This window comes from Talpa europaea (genome assembly GCF_964194135.1).
Source record: "Talpa europaea genome assembly, chromosome: 13".
NCBI classification, from domain to species: Eukaryota; Metazoa; Chordata; class Mammalia; order Eulipotyphla; family Talpidae; genus Talpa; species Talpa europaea.
The window spans coordinates 32920042-32945412 of NC_140080.1; the positions used below are offsets into that span (position 1 = coordinate 32920042).

The 25371-nt window shown below is 42.4% G+C and overlaps 1 protein-coding gene across 1 annotated transcript; it reads right to left on the minus strand.

Moving 5' to 3' along the window:
* Nucleotides 1–618: 618 nt before the first annotated feature.
* DNAJC18 (DnaJ heat shock protein family (Hsp40) member C18) lies at nt 619–24420 on the minus strand (the record flags this gene model as incomplete). The annotated part of the gene is made up of 8 exons (XM_084252513.1): nt 619–743; nt 6068–6240; nt 8112–8221; nt 10364–10473; nt 11315–11500; nt 14420–14565; nt 22628–22814; nt 24381–24420. The coding sequence occupies 8 exons, from the start codon at nt 24418–24420 to the stop codon at nt 619–621; spliced, it is 1077 nt and encodes a 358-aa protein (XP_084108639.1).
* Between the last annotated feature and the right edge of the window lie 951 nt (nt 24421–25371).

Genomic DNA, 25371 nt, shown 5'->3' on the forward strand with positions numbered 1-25371 from the left:
CTCTATAAGAAAGGGTTAAGGAAATAAAAGAAACTCCGATCAGGCAGTTTGCTGATGCTAGTAATTCTAACAGAGATTAGGCAAATAGAAAACTATTAACTACAACAGTTTACATTTCTCCACGTTCCCCTCAGAAAATGGAAAGCTGAGTAGGAGCATGTTCCAAAGGCTGAATCCTCGGGAGCTAGTGACTCTTATGAAGGAAGAGGTATAGTTCTTGGTGTGCACTGTAAACAACTGATATTAAGCTGCTTTGGCTAAGCCTGGAAATGACTGAGTATTGGGACTTAACTGAAGAGGTACGAAACAAAAAACAGGAATCCACCTGGGATGTCTGAACTACATTCCTAGAGGCAGGGTAGGCAAGGAGCAGTGGGCTGAATCCAACACTCTGCCATGACTCAATTTAGATGAACTGCTTCTGGCCCCTGGAGCCAACCCCTTAGAAGGATTCTGTAATGCCAAGGCTGGCTCCTTGCTCAAGCACCTTCAGCTCTGCCCACCATTAGCAAATTGTAAAATGTTCAGTATTTCCTAATTTTGTTTTATAAAATGGAGTTAGGAACATAAATAGTAACAGGTAGCAAAACCCCGACCCTGCGAAGGACTATCATCCTGTCAGCCACCTCTGCGTAGGTCAATGAGTTTGGAAAGTTTTTCACAGTTTTCAAGTTTCAGCGACTCTGCTTTCTGTTTCAGTCGTTCATCTCTATATAATCCTGCCAAATTTGTCAACTCCGACTCTGAAAGATAAAAGAGGGAACCAGCTCATCAACAGACTCCAACTGTTGGTTTCACATCAATATTTCTGGAATCAAAGCTCCTTTTACCATTTAATGTTTTTTTTTCTTTCAATTAAATTTAAGAAACCTTTATTCAAGGAACATCTTGGACCGCTACACCCGACTCTGAGGATTAAAAGACACCTGTGATCCTGTAGTCTACAATATCTGTGCTCTATTATAAAGGCACCGGACTGAGTTCTTATCAATAGAACATTTGGCACCAGACTTAGGAAACCTGCACGTGTGCAGTAAGAGGAGACTGTTGCACGGCTTTCCTACGAATGGCATTCAGAGGGCAGTTGGGAGAGAATGGAGTCCAATCGTCCTTTCCTGTAATTTGAAACAAAGACAGCTGCTTCATCCTTTCTCCTGTGCTGCTGGATCGTAACTCATATGTGCTAACTGACACGGCGCCTACCTCCAGTGGGCAGGACCTCTATAGAAGGCCAGGTTACTGGTGGTTTTCTTCATTCCCTCACCACAGGTGGGGTCCCTAACTCAGCGGCTAAAGGCAGCTGGGCTCTTTTAAAAGTGAAATCATCTGGATCCAGTGACCTCTGTCTCCTTGACTAAATGAATTTCATTTTCTCTTCATGGCAGAGAAGGTCATTCTATTTTTAACCAGAATATAATCTTTGCTGTCTTCCCTGATTCAATGGTGCTTTTGCTGCATCTGTTTTTTTTTTTTTTTTTTTTTTTAATTCCTTTGTAAAATTTCAGGGACATTCTTGGGAAGGAATGCCTGAAAAGCACCTCCAGAGACGTGTTGTGTATTAACAGGATGGCATGCTTGGATGGGCTGTGTGGCTTCTGAAGCCTCCGACAGCAGGCAGCCACTCAATGTTTAAAGGACCATACTTGTGAAAATGCTATTTTAATCATTTTGAAATATGTCTATCCATTCTTAATCATCCTGTTGACAGATTTTGTTTTTCTCGGTGGAACGAGAGGCACCTGTCTGATTAATCAGCAAACTGCCTGGAAACAAGAATTAAGACTTAGCCAAGGGGAACAATGGGCATTGGTTTCTGAATAAGTTTCTATCAACACAAAACACTGTCTGGCATTTCTGCTCACAATGATTCTATTTACATCAAGAAAGGCCCAAAGTGCAGATTAAGTGCGGGACTCCAGGGTGAGGGGTGGATATGCATGAGAACCATTCCTCCACAATGGAGACTCAGAGCCTGGGCAGTTGCTTGGCAAGCAGCAGGTCTCCTAGACTCCAGAACAATGTGCTCTCTCCCTTGGCATGGGTGTTCGGAGTGTTTGCTAGCCAGAACTTGCCTTGGCACAATCATCCTCGCAGGTGATGGGCTTCATGGGGTATCATGTGCCGCACCCAAATGAAGCCCGTCTGCTCCTGCATTTTGCTCAGAGCTCAGCACTAACCCGGTTCCCCTGGTTTCTGTGCATGCAGGAAACCTGTTCGGGAGCCTTCTGTGAAAATAGTGTATGCCTCTGGTGCTATCGAGTCATTCACACAGTATATGGAACACATTTGGTGGTTTTGCCTCTTGAAATAATTTCCTTAGGGCCTCCCCAGTGGCGCAGCGGGTTGAGCACAGGTTCAATTCCTGGTGGCAGACCTCTCCTGTCTTGCCCGCTGCTCCCCTCAGCAGTGTCTTCAGTCTGTCTGCCTGTTCTGCTCCCTGCTCTGTCTCTGGTGAATTCTCTCACCCTCCTGCACCTCTGACCTGTACCCCAGTTCTTGTATAAATAAATCTTTTTTTTTAAAAAAAGAAATAGGGCCTCCCCAGTGGCACAGCGGTTGAGCACTGGGTTGTGAAGCTGCCTGTGGCCTCTGCGGCGCCGGTTCCATCCCCGGTTGCTCCCCGGCCACCGGCGGAGGGTCCCACATGGCGCGCAGACCTCTCCTGCCGCCCGCTGCTCCCCTCAGCAGTGTACTCCGGTCCTTCTGCCTGCTCTGCTCCCCGCTCTGGCTCTGGTGAATTCTCTCGCCCTCCCGCGCTTCTGACTGTACCCAGTGCATGTATAAACAAAGCAAACAAACAAACAAACAAATAAATGCCTCTATAAAAAAATAAAAAATAATAAAAAAAAAAGAAATAATTTCCTTAGGTGGTGGTTTTGGGTGGATTTGTTTTTGTTTTTTTGGTTTTTTTGGTTTACTGAGCTTTCCTAAGTGCTTCATTGCCTCAAATCTCATTCTAGAAAATATTAAGGGCTAGTGATTCTTAGTATTTTCAACACATAAGACCAGTGTAATGAGCTGATGAAAGATAAATGCATATATATGAGTGCTTTTCTCAAAACATCACATTGCTTTATGTAGTGTTCGGTGAAAGCAAGTTTCAGTGTTCTGGAGCCTGGGAACCCTGCTCTAGAGCAATGACTGTGCACAAAGTCAGTGTTTCCATGAACAATGTTATACCACGCTTCGCAAAACTCCTCTCCAAGCTACCAGTGAATCCTTTTGCCCTTCAGTGAACAAAAGGTCAACTCAATGAATATTCTACTTTTAAAATGTTCTGTTAATATTCAATAACTTTTAAGTAACTAAAAAACAAACAAAAAACCACCAACCCAAAAAAACTCTGCAATGGGCAGGATCAAGAGAATATCTTTCCTTCTTTGCAGAATGCTTCCTTTGCCCTGCATGCCACTGCAGTAAATGGACAGAGCATTTAACCTTTAAGGTAGAATTCCTTGGGCAAATTGCCAAGAGAAACACATTTCAGAGCCTCTCCCAGGAACACTGCACCAGAGCCCAGATCGGAGTCGTGACAACAGCAATACCTCAAGCGATCCTGATATCCTCACCCCCATGAGACAGTGCTGCAGCCAGTCAAGCAAGGCCTGGGCTTCTCCAGGAAACAGGCACTTACTATATGCCAGGCACCGGGCTGAGAGTCGTAGCTGCCCCATCTTCTATAATCCATACAGCCTCTCTAGCAGGAAATGGATTTCTCCCCATTGCAAAGCCTACGCCTCTACCCACTCTGCTATCCTGCTCCTGAGCCTGGTAAGAAGTGTGTCTCTATCAGTCAGGGCGAGCATGTCAGCTCAGCCCGGCAGGCCAGGAGGCAGTTCCTGCCTGTTAATTTGCCCAACCCAGTGCAGTGGCATGGCCACTTCCCTTGGCATCGTGTTTATTATTTAGATGCAGCTGTGAAGGAGTAAACAGGGCAATTAGTCTCATAGTAAGGGATTACTCATAAAGGTTCATCCAGATGAAGCATTCTAAGGAAGAGCAGAGAAAGGAAATGAACAAAAGATAAAAAAAAGACAATGGCTATCTTTGCTATAAACAGTTTCCATTCGGTATTTTGCCAAGAGGGAACTTTGTTCTCAAGTGGGTTTATTTTTATAACCTCCAAGTACTAAATTTAACCTTGTTGGCAGCTCTTGCTGCTGGATCCGGAGGGCAGATGCTGCTCGTTCTCAAATGGCACTTGGGTAGTGTGGAGGCTCCAGACAGCCACCGTTCTTCAATGCCAGAAATAGATTATTAAGGGGCGTGTGCTGATAAACCCCATTTGGAACTTGTGGGTACATGCATCATGCTTACCCACTGGTTTTTTATTTATGCTTGGAGAATGCCGAAGCCCTGAAACTAGACCTCATGGGGATGGGAACAAAAAGCTAGAAGCCACCTTCGTCTACTCCTTGCCATGAGCTCTTTGCATAGTTCCAGCTGGCGCAGATGTGTAGGTGTGCGTGAAGAACATGAAATGCATATTTTCATCCCGTTCTTGCAGAAAGCAATGAATTTCAAAACCCTCCCAGTGCTCAAGACAATGGGGCCTTTTAGGACATAAACTGGATTTCACCAATTTGGATCCACTTATATATACTTCCTTGCAGTCTAAAGGCTTTTTTTATCTTGCTCCAAAATTCCTTCCTGATTTTCTTAATTTTCAAAAACTAGTTTAACAGTGAAGTAGAGTATTTCCTGACCTCTTCATTTTTTTTCCCAATAAAAAGGCAACTTTCTCCTCTTGCTCAATTCCCCTACACTCACTGCCCACCCAGCTCCTAAGGCAACTGTGAGTCCAGCTGGGCTTTGCCCTACAGAAATAGAGGGCGGTCCCTAAGGGCTAGGCTTTGGATGCCAACCCTGTTCTGTGATTCTTAATCCTCAACATTTTCATTGCTTTGCAGTCCTGAGACTCTTCTCTTCAAAGGACATTTGTTGAGCACCTGTTCTGAAACAAGGATTGTGCCAGGGGCCTGGGAAACAAAATTAGTAAGACATAGTTCTTGTCCTCAGAGAGCCTACATGTGTCTATGAAACACTACCGTTGTGCTTTAAGAACACAGGAGATTAGCTTGAGGGTGGGGTTGGGTGCATGATGGGTTAGTGAGAGCTTAGCAGCACTATCTGAAGAGCTAATTTTATCAGATACTGTTAGATGTTTAATAATACCTAGTAATAAGGTTTAAAAAATGAGTTAGAATTTGCTTTTTTAAAATTAACCAGTCAAGTTTTATAAGATAGTTATGGGAGTGTGTGTGTGTGTGTGTGAGAGAGAGAGAGAGAGAGAGAGAGAGAGAGAGAGAAGTGGGATAAAATGTGAACCTATTGGCTGAGAGACTGGGTTCTTCTTGTGACTAGCACTCCCCACTAATACTCACTGGAATTGTAAGCCAAGTGATAGGCACTGTCACCCCCACTGTCTCCAGAGAGGGAAACAGAGTGGAAAGCCTGCGGATACCTACCCTTACTGAAGAGGCCGAGGGTTGCTTTGTCCTATGTGACCACAGTGGACTGAAGCAGAGGATGGGAGGCACTCACTCAATACCAACAATCTACAAACCTTTGGTCTGGCTCACAGAGTTAGGCTGGATCAATCAGATGTCTCTGAAGGGAATATGGGATTAGGAAACTATGGCAAAAGCCAGCTAGCAACGAGAACGTAACAATGACCCTGGCAACACGGAAAGGGGTCAATGAATGGCATAGTTGGGGAACTTGGGAGAGCGACGTGCAGGGCAGCAACCAAAATAAACCATGGAAAAACAAGGTTATGAAGGAGGAGAGCTTGAAGAAACACAGGAAAGGGGTTGGCAGAGAGGAGAGTGGAGAAAATGGGGTAGAGAGAGGTAGAGACTCAGACAGACAGTGAGTGTTTACAATTTCCAAAGCCCAGCCATATATATCCTATCAATAAACTTTCCTTTTTTGTAGTATCCTGAATGGGCCTCTGTCCATGTAAACACATGTGACTCAAGTAAGGAAAGAGGAGGAACCAGAAAACTGGGGATGCCTCAGGCTGGGAAGCAGGGCCACCAGATAACACCCATTTAGAGCATCTTACTTTGTTGTTTTTCCTTCCAACAACTTGTCTGGATGTAATCAATATAATCCTTCTCTATCATCTTCTCCAGGTCACGAAGAGATGCTCCTCTATAGGCCTTGTCGAAGTTTTTATCCACAAAGTAAGGCACCTGCAGGTTCTGGGTTTCTCTGGAAATGGTGTGGCCCAAGGTCCTGAAATCAGCAGAGAGGCTCAGGTAAGCTTGTTATTTTGAGCAGTATCACTTTTAGTATTGGCCTCAACAGATATCTTATCACATTCACCTCTTCACAGGAATGATGCAAATATTTTCCAAAACACCTAACATTTATTATTTCTCTGACAAAATTTTATGTGTAATGTCATCATAATTGCTGTTATGTGAACATGTTCATATTATGGATTCAGCGTCAGCATAGTTACATTATTCTTTTAAAGGATTCACTTTTTTTTATACTGCTTTTGAGGCTAAAAGTAAATGCTTTAAAAAACAAATTGTATGTTTTATATGACATAACATAGTAATGGCACGGAGTAAATGCTGGTTTATGAATGATTAATGTTACAGTAAGGTATTTACCAACACCAAATAGCTTACACCAACCTTGCATCAATTTTTAGGACATGATAAAAAATATTTCACATATAGCTACTAAGTAAGAACTGCAAATGCCTCCACAGAGGATGTCATTGATGCTTCTGGGCTAACTCTCTGTGGGTCTAAGACATCCAACGGTATCTGGTGCTCAGAAACCCTGAGGCTTGGGTTAACTAAATTCTAACCATAAGGAAGTATAAAATAGAGCTAAAATTACAACATGACAGCAATGTGCAAAATCCAAGTTGATTTTGTTCAAAATGAAGAAATTCCATCCTAAGTGAGTTATATTTGGCCTTTCCCAGCCTTTTCCTTTGATCTCTTAGAGATCTTGCTCAATGTCTAAGAGCTCAGGCCATGCCTGCTCCCCCTTCCTCTGGGGAGGTTTCTGTCTGCCCCACTGGCCTGACAAAAAAGGAGGTAGCAGTAGCATATGGAGAAAAATAGGAATTCAGAAAATAGAAGGAATCAGGCCAGAGTGACATGATAGCAATAATTTCTCTCTGAGATTTAACATTACTCTTTGTAAAATAAAGAGAAAAAGACAGTCTGGAATGACAGTCTTTAGTCTACAGTGATCCAACAAAGACTTATATATTACCCATGTTTTTCAAATTTTGTAAGATTTTTGTCTATTAAACTATATTCTTTTTTATTGCTTCCTTTTAAAAATTTCTTTCCTTCTGCAAAACAACAAGTAATTATTCATTTCTCAATAATTAACTAAAAAAATTAATCTAGTGATCCTCAAACTTTAATATGGAGCAGGATTATCTAGAGGGCTTGTTAAAACTCAGTATAGCTGGTTCCTACCCACAGAGTTTCTGATTCAATAGATAAGGAGTGAGGCCCAATAGTTTTAACATGTTGCCAGTTGATGCCAGTGTAGAGATGAAACTTTGAGAATTGGAATTAATTAAAATAATTAACTGAGCTTGTAATTTGCATGCACTATAAACATTACTATTTTCTACATTTTTAGCAAAAGCAAATAAATGGAATACTATGGTTTGACTACATAGCTTTCTCATGAATAAATGTGCTATTCTTGCAATAGTTTAAGTTAAAAATCACCACTGATCTCAGCTTATGTCCCTAGATACAGGGCTCTATCAGTCGCATCAATCTATCAAGCTCCACAGAACCTTTTCTAACTCTAACATGGTGTGACAAGGATTTAATCTGAACACAGTTACTCTATTGATCCTTCAGAAAACAGTTCCTGCTATTCTGCAGCTGACCGAATGATGTCACTGTAGAACAAAACAATGTGTGTCTTGAGGTACAAGGACAACTGCCTACAGTATTTTTAGATTTCTGTGTTATTTATCCAGCTGTTCCTTTAAACCATAAAATTAGTGTTTTTTACAATGAAAGGTGAAGCAAAATGTTAGTAATGTACCAGCAAAACCTTTAAATCTTTCACCCTCCAGATTGTTAAGAAAGATTTCTAAATATTTGACTTACGATTTATAGAATAGACTATATGGGGGATTAGCAGCCAGCAGCTGAGTAATGACAGATATAATAACAATCACCAGAACAGGCAGTAACTGAATAAATGCAGAATATGTAGTCTGAAAAAGAAAAAAATACTGAATGTAAGTATTCTCATCAATAGAAAGCTTAAACAGGGAGGGGGCCCAATGGACTATGGTGGATTACTAGGGCTTTGGTGGTAGGCATGGTGTGATGATATAACACTTGTAGAGGTATAAATGTTTACTACTAATATATATATATATATATATATAATGGAGCAGAATATATATAAAGAATAGCAGAATATATACACACACAGACACACACACACACATATAGCTAAAAACCAGTGTAACTCAACAAACATAATTAAAAAATAAAGCTTATCAAAACTAGTCTAGTTTTCCCAAAGAAAATAAGGCACAGGGCCTCCCTGGTGGCACAAGGGGTTAAGAGGCAGCCTATGAAGCTGTCCACAGCCACTGCAGCATGAGTTCGATCCCCGGTCAGGGAGGAACCCATGTGGCACAACAGACCTCTCCTGTCTCGCCCGCTGCTCCCCTCAGCAGTGTGTTTCAGTCATTTTGTCTGTTCTGTTCCCCACTCTGCCTCTGGTGAATCCTCTCACCCTCACACCTCTGGCCTGTACCCCAGTTCTTGTATGCATAAACAAATAAATCATAAAAAAAATGTAAAAAAAAAAAGAAAATACTGCACAAAGCCCAAGGCTTTTCTAGGAAGACTGTACTTTCCGCTGAGGGCACCAAGCAACTGAAGGCTGAAGGAAGTCCACCCACAACGTGGATCAACACTCAGTAATCCTTCTGCAGCCCCTTTTCTAAGACCCATGAAGTCCATTCAGATACCTCTGGATGAGTCTTTTCAGTGTCTCATCCAGTCTACCCTGGATGATGTGACTCATGGTCCATGTTAGGATGAGGCATCTCTGTTGACTTGGCCACAGCTGAACAGATTGGGGGACATCTAATCCTAGAAGGGGTAATCATGTTCTCCCTCCTAGGAGTGTGGGATTGACATTTATCACCATTCTTCAAGTGCAAGGTAGGCACTTTGGCAAGGAGAAGCAGAACAAGTCAGGCTGCTTAGAGAGAACAAAGCAGAGGCAGAGAGTCAGGAAAACTGGAGACAATCTGGCCCCAAAGAGTCATGGGGGGCCTCCCCAGTGGCGCAGCGGTTGAGCGCTGGGTTGCGAAGCTGCCCGCGGCCTCTGCGGCGCCGGTTCGATCCCCGGCTGCTCCCCGGCCACCGGAGGAGGGTCCCACATGGTGCGCAGACCTCTCCTGCCGCCCACTGCTCCCCTCAGCAGTGTACTTCGGTCCTTCTGCCTGCTCTGCTCCCTGCTCTGGTGAATTCTCTCACCCTCCTGCGCTTCTGACTGTACCCAGTGCATGTATAAACCAAACAAACAAATAAATAAATAAATAAATAAAATGCCTCTATTAAAAAAAAAAAAAAATCCTTAAAAAAAAAAAAAAAAAAAAAAGAGTCATGGGGAAAAAAAGAAAAGAGTCATGGGGCACATAGCTGCATGGCACCAGATAGCATGCCAGTTCCTGGGCCCGTCTATCATGAGGCCCAGCTGTGCTCATTAGTTATGAATATTTTGAAGGAGGATTCATTTTCTGCAGTCAAGAAAATCCTGATCAAGATGGCCCCATAGGGAGCCTCCCCGGTGGCGCAGCGGTTGAGCGCTGGGTTGCGAAGCTGCGCGCGGCCTCGGCGGCGCCGGTTCGATCCCCGGCTGCTCCCCGGCCACCGGAGGAGGGTCCCACATGGCGCACAGACCTCTCCTGCCGCCCGCTGCTCCCCTCAGCAGTGTACTTCGGTCCTTCTGCCTGCTCTGCTCCCCGCTCTGGCTCTGGTGGATTCTCTCACCCTCCCACGCTTCTGACTGTACCCAGTGCATGTATAAACAAAACAAACAAACAAACCAGCAAACAAATAAATAAAGCATGCCTCTATTAAAAAAAAAAATAAGTTCTTCTTAAAAAAAAAAAAAAAAAAAGATGGCCCCATAGGGAAACTGAGCCACCAAAGAAGGGGCAAAGAAGAGCGTATCACCCTCGTCTCTTTGGGCCAATTATCCAGCTTCTACCAGTGCCTCTGCTTTCCAAAAGCACATTTTAGCAATGTATCTACAGCTGAACTTGTAACACCTGATCATACACCACAAAGGGCAGATCAGTGCATATGAGTAGTTCTTTCCTCGTAGGTACCTGGGGTTTATCTTCTTCCTCTTCCTTTCGTGTTTGCATCCGCTCATGTCGGTGACGGCGGTGGTAGTAGTGGGTATCATCAGTCACATTTGAAAACATATGAATATTTCCTGGAAAAGAAAATAAACAAACCAAATACTGAGCATGGGGTATGGCAAACACGCCTTCCTTGCCTTCCCAGGACCCTTGCCCCCAACTAGGTTCTCTGAGGGTAGGGGATTGTTTCATTTTATCCAGTAGACAAACAAGAGAGTAGGAAAGCCAAGCGAACCAGCTGAAAATGGAATGTGCTTAGGCCCCTGGCCTTTATTTAAATAGTCCTTTGTAACTAGTAAGCAAGAGAACCTCAAAAGGCTAGTAAAGAAAGAGCATTTGGGCCATGAATCTTGTCTGACATGCTCCTTGCCAATATCGGATTATGTCACTAAGTGTATCTAATAGTGACTCATAAAATTCAATTTACTTCCTGGAGATTTAATTATCTCAACTTCCAACTCTCTGGGGATACTTTTCTAACTTTTCTCTTTATATAGCTGCTATTTTGCAATTATAACAGGCATTTTGTTATTTATTTATAAAGCACTTAAAATAACTAATCTTCATAGCCTAGCAGTCCTTTGAGGTAGGTATTATCAGGTGAGGAAAAGAGAGAAAAGGATCAGAGAGACTAAGTGATTTGGTCAAAATCATGGAAATCTGGAGGTTACAGATATATGAATCTCAGCTCATCCAATTCCAAATTCTTGCTGTTTCCTTATCTATTTATATTCTCAAACTGGAGTTTCTGATATTTTAATATTTTTATATTTATATATAAATTATAAATATATCAATATATAATATATAATATATTATACACATATAATAAATATATTAATATTTATTAATATATATTTAACAATTAACAATAATTTAACTTTAACAATGTAATAATAATTTTGGGATAGTAACCTGTAGGGAAATGTCCTCCAAAGAAGACATTGAACAGCTCTTCTGGAGTGATGTCGGCTTCGAAATCCCTGTAATAATTATAGGGTCTGGCTCGAGGGGCAGTGAAAGTCACTTGTTCATCTCCATACTCATCATAGCGTAGCCTCTTGTCAGGGTTGCTCAGCACAGCAAAGGCATTTCCTATTGCTGCAACCAAAACAAAAAGCACCTGAACACATAGTCTTTGCTGTATTTGAGGGCAATCACAGAAGCAGCAATGACGAGCCCACAGTCGACTGGTGCCGGATAATTTCACAGGGCCCAAGGAGTGGAGCTTGGGTCTAGAAAGGTCACCAAAGAATTTGCCCTTGAAATTTTCCATGATCTAGTCTGATAAGAAACAATACTAGAATCAAAATGAAGTAAAAACTACTGCTGAAGTGAGCATTAACTCCTAATCAAGAGCCCTTAAGCCATCCCAGTTTTTTTCCTAGAAATTAGAGCTCTACCCCCTACCCTAGGCTAGGCTGCCACTCACTGCAAGTCCCAGACCTGTTGGAGAAGTACCACCCACTGACCAGCACTTGAATTCATCAAAAATGTTTTCATATTCTACTTGGCTTATGGTTGGATACTGTAACATACCTAGTGGCATTCTAACTTGAAGTTAGAAATAATCTCCTGAATAAAATAACCAGTAAAAAATTTCCAACTTGGCTAAAACTTAGGCTAAAAACTAAGTCTTCATTCATCACAGTCTTATTTCATCTTACTTTAGAAAATGGTCTTTCAAAATTAAGAATCCCCCAAAGTATTTCCAGTATCTCAATGGGGGATCAAAGACTGAATAGATTATATATGCTTCCAATCAGCTCTCCTCCCTTTGAAAAAATGTGCAAACTGTCCAAATTCACTTAAACATAATTAGTGAAATCCCAAAAAGAAAATCATCATGTAAGACATTCCCACCTCCTATCTCTAATTCAGTTAACATTATCAGAAACACAGCCAGAAAGAACATTTCTTTATTATTCTTCTAGTTAGGAAATTATATTAAGCATTTATAGCAATAAAACAGCTAAGCAGAAAAAAAATCTAAACAGAGCTGCTTAAAGTCATAGCCCTTGAAATCTGGCAAATTTCTCAAAGACATGCAAATACTCTATGAGATATCTACAAGAAGGCATAACAAAATATGGGCTGTCTATTGATTTCCTTTAGAAATTGAAGGGAGAACTGATTCACAATGGTACATCAACAAAAAATGCACCTCTGAGGTAAATGTTGACTTTCCTCAGCTCTATCATTTTTCTCTTGTTCTTTGAAAAATTTCAAATGTACGTAAAAATTTAAAAAATAGTATAATAAACACATGTATATTCTTCATCTTGATTCATCAATTGTTAGCATTTGCCACACTGCTTTCCTCAGCTCTATATATACATACATATAATATATATATCTATATAAACTTGCTTTGCTGACAATTCATCTCTAAATATTTCAGTACACCTCTCCTAAGAGACATTCTCTCGCATGATTACAAAATCATTATCACAGCTAAGAAAATTAACAACTCATTATCCAATGAATCTATGCAAAGTTCATATATTGTGTTTGGTTTTAAGATTAATTTTCTTTTATTTATTTATTATTTTTTTAAAGGTTTATTTATTTATTTATACAAGCACTGGGCACAGTCAGAAGCACGGGAGGGTGAGAGAATTCACCGAGCCAGAGTGGGGAGCAGAGCAGGCAGAAGTACCGAAGTACACTGCTGAGGGGAGCAGCGGGCGGCAGGAGAGGTCTGCGCGCCATGTGGGACCCTCCTCCGGTGGCCGGGGATCAAACTGGCGCTGCAGAGGCCGTGGGCAGCCTCGCAACCCAGCGCTCAACCGCTGCACCACCGGGGAGGCCCAAGATTAACTTTCTTTTAATCTAAAAGTCTTTTCACTTTTTTCTTTGCCTTTCATTATATTAATTTTTTTTTTTAAATTAATTTAAAAAATTTAAAAAAAGACTCCAGTGGAGGGGAAGCTCTTAAGATTATTATTTGTGTGTTGTATCCAAAATATTTTTTTAAAGATTTATTTATTTATGCATACAAGAACTGGGATACAGGCTAGAGGTGTGGGGGGTGAGAGGATTCACGAGAGACAGAGTGGGGAACAGAACAGGTAGATTGACTGAAATACACTGTTGAGGGAAGCAACGGGCGAGACAGGAAAGGTCTGCTTCGCCATGTGGGTCGCCTCCCTGGTCGGCCGGGGATCGAACTCATGCTGTGCCGTAGTGGCTGCAATAACTTCATAGTGTTGTGACTTAATCCCTTGCACCACCAGGAAGGCCACCCCAAAATATTTTTTGAAAATTTATTTCTGAAAGCATGGAAATCAATGGAAAAAAGATTTGATGTAAAATTATATTTATGATCTTTATATATGGTCCTTTTCCATAGGACATCTTAATAACATGTTTCATAAACAAAGAGTTTCCATGGTTGAAGAGTGCTGTCTAGGCCCTAATTGTCAGGGAATCGTATTTTTTAAAAATTTTTTTAAAAGATTTATTTATTTATACAAGAATGGGGGTACAGGCCAGAGGCACAGGAGGTTGAGAGAATTCACCAGAGACAGAGTGGGGAGCAGAACAGGCAGATGGACGAAAGCACTGCTGAGGGGAGCAGTGGATAAGACAGGAGAGTCTGCTACGCCAAGTGGGTATCTCCCTCGCAGGCCAGGAATTGAACCTGTGCTTCAGAGGCTGCAGACAGCTTCACAGCACTGTGCTCAACCCACTGCACCACCCCGAGGAGGCCCAAATCGTATCTTATTTTATTCATGATCCCGCCTGGCACATAGATCTTTAATAAATATTTGCTGAATCAATGAATGGGTAGTTTCAGAATGTATTACAGAAAAATCAAATAATATTTTCTAAAAGATATTAAGTTAAATGAATGGAGACGGGAGGGAATTTTGCCTGAAATCATCATTTAAGAGGTGTGGTAGTAAAAAAGACCTACTTGTAGCCTTATAGAACAATTACAGGGGAGACTGAAAATAACTAGCTGTGACCAAATATCACAAGAAGGGCAGAATTAAGCATCATCAGTCAGCATCAAACCTTTGAAAGCATCTGTTGCTCCAGGAGCACAGTTCTTGTCAGGATGAAATTTTAGGGCGAGTTTTCGGTAAGCTTTCTTAAGCTCTTCATCACTGGCATTTCTTGAAACTCCCAGAATTTCATAGTAATTTCTGCATTTCTTGATCCTAAAAGCACATCAGGAACATGTAGGTCTACAAAATCCTGTTTTGTAGAATTAACTGCAAATTATTTGTTGATCCTCCCCTCAAACCCGTAAATCCCAAAACAAACCTAAAAGAAAATTCTTGAACACATGAATGAAACATTCAGATTTACTAACAGAGTTCTCTGACCACTGAGAGCTTAATGCTTCTCAAAGTATTTTTACATTTAACTTTATTCTTTCTGTATCCTGCAAAAGTGGGTTGAACAAGTATGCTAATCTTTACATTAAAGTGCAGGCCAAGGTCCTGAGAGTTACCTCACAGGACAGCAAAGCCAAAAGAAACACCCATTTTTTTAAACCACCCTGTTTTTCCCCCCCTCTCTTTTTTCTTAGCTATCTTTTAAAACTTTGCTTTAAAATGTTAATATATACACAGGTAGAAGAAAATATGTAATAGTACTAAGCTATCTTAAGAAAAATCTTCCTGCTTACCTAGTTCCTGTCCCTATCACCTATGCTAAGGACAACCACTGTTAGTTTTCTGTGAATCCTATGTACAGATGGTATGTGTATAGAGACCTCCCAGTTTTTTCTTACCTAGAAGGAAGCATATTGTAATCACCTTTCTATATTTAGCATTTTTTAGCTAACAATTTTATCTTGGAACTCGATCCATAACTGAGAAAGATGAGAAGTATAGGATAGTAGTTAAGACTAGAGTGTCAGTTCTGCACTTTTTATCGGAGAAGTCATATACTCTTAAAAAATAGGGCCTCCCCCATGGCGCAGCGGTTGAGCGCCACGCTGTGAAGCTGTCTGCAGCCTCTGCAGGGCCGGTTCAATTCCCCACCGGCCAGGGAGAACCCCACATGGTGCAGCAGACCTCTCCTGCCTCGCCCGCTGTTCCTCTCGGCAGTGTCTTCGGTCCGTCTGCCTGTTCTGTTACCCTCTCTGTCTCTGGTGAATTCTTTCACCCTCCTGCACCTCTGACCTGTACCCCAGTTCTTGTATAAAATAAATAATCTTTAAAAAAAAATATTGAAGTCACCAAAGGAGATTTTGTTTATGTGAAATGAAATAAAAACAAAATTGTAAAACACAGAGGATTAATATATTTATCATATAACCTCTGAAAAACTCTATAATCACAAAGGAATGGCAGTGAAAAAGGCAATTAATGTGTTTGTATTACTGTGGAAATAACTTTAAACTTGCAGAGCTCCCCCAGAAGTCCTTGGGGTTCCCAAACCACACTTTGAGAATTGATGGACTAGATTATAAACGAGTCAAAATGCCTCGCTTGGGATCTGATCTTTCTGTGTACTTAACCTCTGTGTCTTGGTGTTGTCTTCTGAAATGATTTAATAATTATACCTATATTTCACAAAGCTGTTGTTATGATTAAATGAAGTATCATTAAAATGCTTGATAGCAACTGACATAACTCTCAGCTATTATTATATGCCTACCACATTCTTTTAAAAAGTAATATTACTGCATTTTATAGACTTTATAGGTCCCCTACTGATGGGCATTTAAATGTCTCCAGTCTTTTGCTACTATACAATACAGTTGGGCAGGCAGAGTTGAAGAGTTCATGGTAAGTTAGCAACACAGGCTAAACTATAAGGTAGGGTCAGAAGTGTCAGCCAAGGTCTCTCTCTAAGAGCTCCCCAAGGGGATCCTTAGGATCCCAGCCCAATTTTAAATCCGTGTTGCTCTTTCTTTTCTTTTCTTTTTTTAAGGTTTATTTATTTATGCATACAAAAGCTGGGGTACAGGCCAGAGATACAGGGGTGTGAGAGGATTCGCCAGAGACAGAGTGGGGAACAGAAAAGGCTGAAGTACACTGCTGAGGGGAGCAGCGGGCAAGTCAGGAGAGGTCTGCTTCGTCATGTGGGTTGCTCTCTGGCTGGCTGGGTATCGAACTCATGCTGCAGAGGCTGCGGATTGTTTCATAGTGCGGTGCTTAAACCCTTGCGCCACCAGGGAGGCCCATGCGTTGCTTTTTCTTTTCTTTTCTTTTTTTTTTTAGATTTTATTTTTATTTATACCAGAACTGGGGTACAGGCCAGAGGCTTGGGAGGGTGAGAGAATTCACCAGAGTCAGAGCGGGGAGCAGCACAGGCAGACAGAAAGCGCTGCTGAGGGAGGGGAGCAGTGGGCAAGGCAGGAGAGGTCTGCTGTGCCATGTGGACACCTCTCTGGCCTGGCCAGGAATCGAGCTGGTGCTGCAGAGGCTGCGGAGAGCCTCACACCGCTGCGCTCAACCCGCTGTGCCACTGGGTAGACCCACGTTGCTCTTTCTTATAAAATTATTATGTAATAATTTTATTGAGATACAGTTCACATATCATAAAGTTCATTCCTTTAAATGTACAATTCAGTGTTTTATAGTATATCCAGATTTGCGCAACCATTTTATATTCCTGCCAATTATCTAACAGGGCTCCAATTTCTCCATGTCCTCAGCAACACTTGTTATTGTCAATCTTTTTAATTATAGTCATCAGTAGATATGAGATGATATGGTATCTCCTTGTGGTTTTGATTTGCATTTCCTTAATGACTAATAATATTGGGCAGCTTCTTATGTGTTTATTACCTGTTCATTTATCTTCTTTGGAAGAATATCTATTTAAATCTTTGTCCACTTTTCAGTTGGGTCGTCTTTATTGTTGTAAGAGTACTCAGTATGTTCTCAGTATATGATCTGAAAATATTCTCCCCCATTCTTTTTTTTTTTAAAGACATAGTCACATATTTTTTAAAAGGTTTATTTTATTTATTTATGCATACAAGTGCTGGGGTGTAGGCCAGAGGTGCTTGTGGAGGGGGGATTGAGAGGATTCATCAGAGACAGAGTGGAGAGCAGAACAGGCAGATCAACTGAAATGCACTGCTGAGGGGAGCAGCCAGTAAGACAGGAGAGGCTGGCTGTGCCATGTGGGTAGCAACCTGGCCAGCCAGGGATCCAACTCGTGCTGCAGTGGCTGCCGATAGCTTCACAGTGCTGAGACTTATCCCCTTGCACTACCAGGGAGACCCCTATTCTCTCCCATTCTTTGGGTTGATTTTTCACTTTGCTGATGGTAACAGAAGTTTTTAATTTTGATGAAATTTTTACCTATTTTTCTTTTGTTGCTTGTGCTTTAGATATTCTGTAAAAAAACTGTCGCCTGATTCAATGTCGTGAAGATTTATATTTATGTTTTCTTCTATGAATTTTATAATTTTAGCTCTTACATTTAGGTTTTACATTTGGTGGTTTTTAAAATTTTTTTTTTAAAGATTTGTTTATTCGGGCCTCCCTGGTGACGCAGAGGTTGAGCGCTGGGTTGCGAAGCTGCCTGCAGCCTCTGCAGTACCGGTTTGATCCCCGGCTGCTCCCGGGCCACTGGAGGAGGGTCCCGCATGGCGCGCAGACCTCTCCTGCCGCCTGCTGCTCCCCTTAGCAGTGTACTTGGGTCCTTCTGCCTGCTCTGCTCCCCGCCCTGGCTCTGATGAATTCTCTCACCCTCCCACGCTTCTGACTGTAGCCAGTGCTTGTATAAATAAATAAATCTTAAAAAAAAAAGATTTATTTATTTATGATACAAGAGCTGGGGTACAGGCCAGAGATGCAGGGGGTAAGAGGATTCACTAGAGACAGAGTGGGGAACAGAACAGGCAGACTGACTGAAACATACTGCTGAGGGGAGCAGCCGGTAAGACAGGAGAGGCTGGCTGTGCCATGTGGGTAGCTCCCCGGCCAGTCAGGGATCCAACTTGTGCTGCAGAGGCTGCAGATTGCTTCATAGTGTGGTGCTTAATCCCTTGCGCCACCAGGGAGGCCCTTTAAAATTTTTTTTTAAGATTATGTTTATTCATGCATTCAAGAACTGGGTATAGGCCAGAGGTACAGGGTGGGGGGTTGAGAGGATTCACTCGGGACAGAGTGGGGAGCAGAACAGGCAGATTGACTGAAATACACTGCTGAGGGGAGCAGCAGGCAAGACAAAAGAGGTCTGCTGCACCATGTGGGATGTAACTCATGCTGCAGTGGCTGCCAATAGCTTCATAGTGCTGAGACTTAACCCTTTGTGCCACCAGGAAGGCCTATATTTCGTTTTTTATTTAATTTTTGTATTTGTGTGAGGAATGGGTCCAGTTCATTCTTTTGTATACAGATACACAGTTGTCTTAACATCATTTTTTTTTAATTTTTTTTTTTAATAGAGGCATGTTTTATTTATTTATTTGTTTGTTTTGTTTATACATGCACTGGGTACAGTCAGAAGCACGGGAGGGTGAGAGAATTCACCAGAGCCAGAGCAGGGAGCAGAGCAGGCAGAAGGACCGAAGTACACTGCTGAGGGGAGCAGCGGGCGGCAGGAGAGGTCTGCGCGCCATGTGGGACCCTCCTCCGGTGGCCGGGGAGCAGCCGGGGATCGAACCGGCGCCGCAGAGGCCGCGGGCAGCTTCGCAACCCAGCGCTCAACCGCTGCGCCACCGGGGAGGCCCGTCTTAACATCATTTTTAAAGACTTTTCTTTCTCCCATTAAACTGTCTTGGCACTCTTGTTTAAAATCAACTAGTCATAAATATAAGAATTTATTTTTAGACTCTCAGTTGTATTCCACTGATCTACATGTCTATGTTAGTTCACACTGTTTTCATTACTGTAGCTTTGTAATAAGTTTTGAAAATTGGAAGTGTGAATGTTTCAACTTTATTCTTCTTAGCTATTTGGGGTTCCTTGCATTTTCCTTTGAATTTTAGGATCAGCTTAAATTTCTATTGGAAAAAAAAAGCATCTGGGAATTTGACAGGGATTGTGTCAAACTCTATTGATCAATTTGAGGATTACTCCCATATTACCACTATTAAGCCTGCCAGTTCATGAACACAGGTTATCTTCCCATTTATTTAGATCTTCTTTAATTTATTTTGATAAAAAACTTTTATGGTTTTTATCTTTTTTTTTTTTTTTTTAGATTTATTTATTTTTACAAGCACTGGGTACAGTCAGAAGTGCGGGAGGGTGAGAGAATTCACCAGAGCCAGAGCGGGGAGCAGAGCAGGTAGAAGGACCGAAGTACACTGCTGAGGGGAGCAGCAGGCGGCAGGAGAGGTCTGCGCGCCATGCAGGACCCTTCTCCAGTGGCCAGGGAGCAGCCGAGGATTGAACTGGCGCCGCAGAGACTGCGGGCAGCTTTGCAACCCAGCGCTCAACCGCTGCGCCACCAGGGAGGCCCATGTGGTTTTTATCTTAAAAAGGAAGATAAGCTCATTATTTGCTCCTAAGCATTTTATTCTTTTTGATGCTGTTATAATGAAGTTTTCAGATGTTTTTATTGCCAGCATGTAGGAAAACAATGATTTTAGTATATTAATTTTGCAACTTTGCTGGACTCAGTTATATTTCTAATTGCATGTGTGTATGTGTGTGCCTGTGTCTGTATTCCTTAGGACTTAAGTCATGTCATATGTGCATATAGTTTTACTTCTTTTCAATCTGGATGGCTTCTGTTTCTTTTTCTGATCTAATTGCCTTGGCTTGAATTCCAACTACAGTATTGAAAACATACTGTCTTGTTTCAATCCAATTCCTGATCTTGGAAAGCATCCAGTTGTTTACCATTAAGTATGATGTTAACTGTGGATTTTTTTGTCTATGGCCTTTATCAACTTAAGGAAATTCCCCAGGAATAAGATATTGAATGTTGCTTTCATGAAAGGGTGTTGGGTTTTGTCAAATGCATTTTCTGCATCTACTGGAATGATCATGTGCCTTTTGTCCTTTGATTCCAACATGATACATTACATTGATTTGTATGTATTAAACAACCTTGCATTCCTGGGATAAATGGTCAAGGTATATAATTCTTTTTACATTTTTATTTGTTGTTAGAATCTGTATTCATAAGGGATATCGGTTGATTAGTTTTCTTGTGATATCTTTGTCTGTGTTTGGTTATAAGGTAATTCTGGCCTTACAGAACAAGATGGGAAGTATTCTCTTCTCTGGTATTTTCTTTAACAGTTTTTTTTTTTTTCCCTAAGATTTATTTATTTATTGTATTTATTTATACAAGCACTGGGTACAGTCAGAAGTGCGGGAGGGTGAGAGAATTCACCAGAGCCAGAGCAGGGAGCAGAGCAGGCAGAAGGACCGAAGTACACTGCTGAGGGGAGCAGTGGGTGGCAGGAGAGGTCTGCGTGCCATGTGGGACCCTCTTCCATTGGCCGGGGAGCAGCCGGGGATCGAACCGGTGCTGCATAGGCTGCAGGCAGCTTCGCAACCCAGCACTCAACCGCTGCGCCACCAGGGAGGCCCAAGGTATTTTCTTTAATAGTTTATGAAGAATCAATTCATTTTTCTTCAAGCATTTGGTAGAATTCACCATTGAAGCCGCCTGGGCCTGGGTTTTGATTATTAATTCAGTCTATTTGTTGTGGGCCTATATAATTTTCAGTTTCTTTTTGAATCAGTTTCATTAGTTTGTATCTTTCTAGGAATTTATCCACTTCATCTATGTAATCTAAGTTGTTGGAATGCAGTTATTTATAATTCTTACTATTATAATAATAATTATAATTATTACTATTATAGTAATAGTAAGAATAATAATTATAATTCTTACTATTTACATAAGATTGATGGTGATGTCCCCTCAGTCATTCCTAATTTTATTTTTAAAAAATATTTATTTATGTTTACAAGAACTGGGGTACAGGCCAGAGGTGTGGGGGGTAAGAGGATTCACCAGAGACATAGTGGGGAACAGAACAGGCAGATTGACCAAAGTATACTGCTGAGGGGAGCAGTAGATGAGTCAGGAGAGGTCTGCTGCGCCATGTGGGTTGTTCCTGGTCGGCCGGGGATCGAACTTGTGCTGCAGTGGTTGCGGAGAGCTTCATAGGTTGCGTCTTAACCCCTTGTACCACTAGGGAGATCCTTATTTTATTTTTATAAGTATTTATTTATGCATACAAGAACTGGGGTACAGGCCAGAGGTGCAGGGGTGAGAGGATTCACCCCTGAGACAGAGTGGGGAACAGAACAGGCAGACTGACTGAAATACACTGCTGAGGGAAGCAGCGGGTGAGACAGGAGAGGTCTGCTGCGCTATGTGGGTAGCTCCCTGGCCGGGGATCAAACTTGTGCTGCAGTGGCTGTGGAAAGCTACATAGGTTGCGTCTTAACCCCTTGTGCCGCCAGGGAGGTCCTATAACTATAAATTTCTATTTAAGTATTGTTTTACTACATCCCAGATGTTTTGGTTATGCTGTGCTTTCATTTTTTAGTCATCATATAGTATTTTCTAATTTTCCTTGTGATTTCTTCTGTAGCCTATTTGTTATTTAGGAATATGTTGTTAATTTTTCACATATTTGTAAATTTCCTTCTGTTGTTAATTTCAGAGGACATAAACTTACATGACTTTAATACTGTTAGATTTATTGAAGCTTGTTTTATGACCTGGAGAATTTCCATATATACCTGAGAATGTGTGTTCTATTATTGGGTAGAATGTTGTATAGATGTCTGTTATGTATAGTTGACTTTCTCTGCCTCTTTTATAGTAGAAATAGGATAGTTACTTCAGACTACATCGTAATGCACCCTAAAATCACCCTGTTTTGTTTCTAAGGCCACCAAACTACCATGTTTCTTTTTTTTTTTTTTAAGAATTAAAAAAATTTATTTATTTATTTATTTATTTATACAAGCACTGGGTATAGTCAGAAGCGCAGGAGGGTGAGAGAATTCACCAGAGCCAGAGCGGGGAACAGAGCAGGCAGAAGGACCGAAGTACAGTGCTGAGGGGTGCAGTGGGCGGCAGGAGAGGTCTGCGCGCCATGTGGGACCCTCCTCCAGTGGCAGGGGAGCAGCCAGGAATGGAACCAGCGCTGCAGAGGCTACGGGCAGCTTCGTAACCCAGCACTCAACCGCTGCGCCACCGGGGAGGCCCGGAACTAACATGTTTCAATAATAAAATAACAATAAATATAGCAGTCAAAACTTGTATAGCACATTTTCTAACCAGGCACTCTACATAAAATAAATCATTTATTTAATCCCACCATAGGCTCACCTTTGTACCCCAAGCAGCTGCTCCTCAGTATAAGTGGCATTCCCTTCACCTTGCCGGGTCTGGTTCCACTCATTCTCAGACTTCTTTTCCTTTTGTGCCTTCATGCAGTTACAGCAACTACAGGGGTCATGACTTTCAGGAGGTCTGTCTTCTGGATATTTATTTCTTCTAATTGCATCAATGTAAGCTACAAAGTAATAGCCCTTCCATTAGGCCTCAGTCTGACTTGCAAGTCAACTTTGCTACCTAACTTAGCTATCTGGAATGCTAAGCATCCATATAAAGCTGAGCAAACCTCTTTCTTGAGAACACCATATAGAAAATATGGTGGCAACCATGAAAATTTATAAAGTCAGAAACATGAAGCATAATAATGTTCACCAAACCTACAATAATCAGTCAGCAAATCTTGACTTAAAGTCAGAAAAAAAAGGTTTAAGTGGCTCTGCCCAATGCCTTGTTTTTAATGCAGCACAGGGCATGCCTTTTTCTTTTTTTTCTCTTTGATGAGTCAACACAATTTAATAATATATTTTGCACAGACTTGATACGAAACATTCTGGGATACCTATTTTCCTGTGGTCCATGGTCAGAAATGGCACTGCTTATGAAATATTTTTCATTGCAGTGCCTCCCACCACTAAAATTAAAAGTAGAGATGAGTTCAGTTGTTTTAAACTGAAAGTCATAGAACTAATGTGGATCAGACACTTGGTGAGAGTAGTGCAAGGGGTCTTACTAAGCACAAAGAGTATAGTTTAAAGGGAGAGAATTCGATTAATAGCAATCCAGTCAGTGAAGGCAAAGGTACTCAGGTCTTGCCTGGAAGATCTAGGGAAGGCTTTAAAAAACACCTTTCTTCTGTTTACATCCCTACTCCTTTTCCAAAATTCTGATAGACCCAGTCTGCTTCTCCATCTCATCTCTCAATACAGGCTCCTTTGTAGTCTATACTCTAACCACACCAGCTACTTTCAGATCAGCAATACTTTCTCTTTTCTCTGTGCCTTTGCACATGCCTCTGCCTGTGACATTCTTCCCTCTAAGTCCACCTAACTCCAACGCATCCTTCATGTCATCATATGTAATGCTTTCTCCATGAGGCCTCCTCTGACACCCAGGCTGTTAGGTCTTGTCAGTGTGATCCCCAAACCTACGACCTTGCTAAATAGCCTAGGACTTATTGTCTTGTAATTGGCTGTTTACCTGTCAAACTCCCTCAGTGGACAGAGAGCTCTGTCAAATCCCTGCTGCGAGATCAGCATAAAGCCGGGATACATAATAGTATTCGATAGTCTGCCTGATTAGGATGAAACAGGCCGGCCTAGCAGTCTAGAGAAAGGGCTGCAAGTATAAGACCAGAATCCGAGGGCCAGGAGGCGCAGTTTGGCTGTCAAAGAGTAAGGTCTGGATAAGCAAGTTGCAGGAGACGCACCACCCGCTGACCCACCTCCTAGCCAGGTGCGGGCGGGGCATGGGCTGGGGCGGGGCGGGAGGCCTCAGGCCACAAGTTGTCGGGGTACACTCTGGGCTCCGGGCTCAGCTTGAGCCAGCGATCCCATTTTCCTGATCATGGGCCCCAGTCTGGGAGGCCCCCCACGTCATCCGGAGCCTTACTGAGGCTCAGCATCTTCTCAAAGGCCTCCATCCCTCATCTCACGCCCGGCTTCTCAGCCCTTAGGCGCCTCCAAGAGCCCCATACCTGACCTCTCCCGCCTCCCGCCCTGTCCCACCCTCTATCAGGATCTGGTACCTTCGGTCCAGCGCTCCCCGCTGCCCAGGGTCGCTGCCATATCGGTTCCCAGTTAGTAGGTCGGCTGAGCCTCCCCCGCGCCGGAGACTGAAAGGGAAGGGGGCAAGAAGCCTGGGGCATGCTGGTCATTGTAGTCCAACCCATAAAAACGGGGGTGCAGTGGACTACAACTCCCGGCAGGCTCCGCGCGAGGGGACGCCGGAGATGCCGCGGTAAGAAGGGACTCGACCCCTGAGAGCAGGCCTGTGGACCGAGCGTCGGCGGCCTGACTGCTGCGGGGCTCGTGGCTCTCAGCGGGAAGCCGCGGCTACTGCGAGCCGCGCTTTTCCTCATCTGCACTGGGCATAATGCCTTTGACGCCACCTACCACCGGAGATATTCAAGGAGGCCTCATGAGATGCTGCCTGGGAAAGGCTTTGCATACTCTGGCCTCGAGGGTGACAGTATGCCAATTTTTCTATTTGGATGCCCATTTAAATACAGCTATTGCCCGTTCTGTGCACAGTGAGCTAGATCCTGGAGATTCAGAGATGCGTTTGGTGATGCTGAACCCAAACTTGGGAACTTAAGAGCTAAGAAAATACAAACGTGAGGTACATTTATGTATTAATAGTTAAAAGGCAGCCTGGATATCCCCCTCCTCTCCCTGCTCCTCTGGTACAGCGTCATTAGAGGCGCTTTTGTGGTCAGGGGTAGAGAAAAAAGAAAAGGGAAGGCATTAGAGTCAGTATTTAAAGCACCTGTCTTTGCTTTTCCTTATCCCTCTTTGTTTTCCTTACCTTTCATCCATCCTATCCTACATTTCTCTCTCTTCCACCCCAGTCATTTCCTTGATGTTGCCTTCTTTTCTGAAGGACTGTCCTCTAGATGAGTAAAAAGGAAATAAAAAAATATTACTGCCTTCCACACTTATGTTTGCATGAAGCTTAGCAAAGAATAAAAGCAAAGAACTGGGCACCTATAGACTTTTCATAGGTGGATGGGTATCATG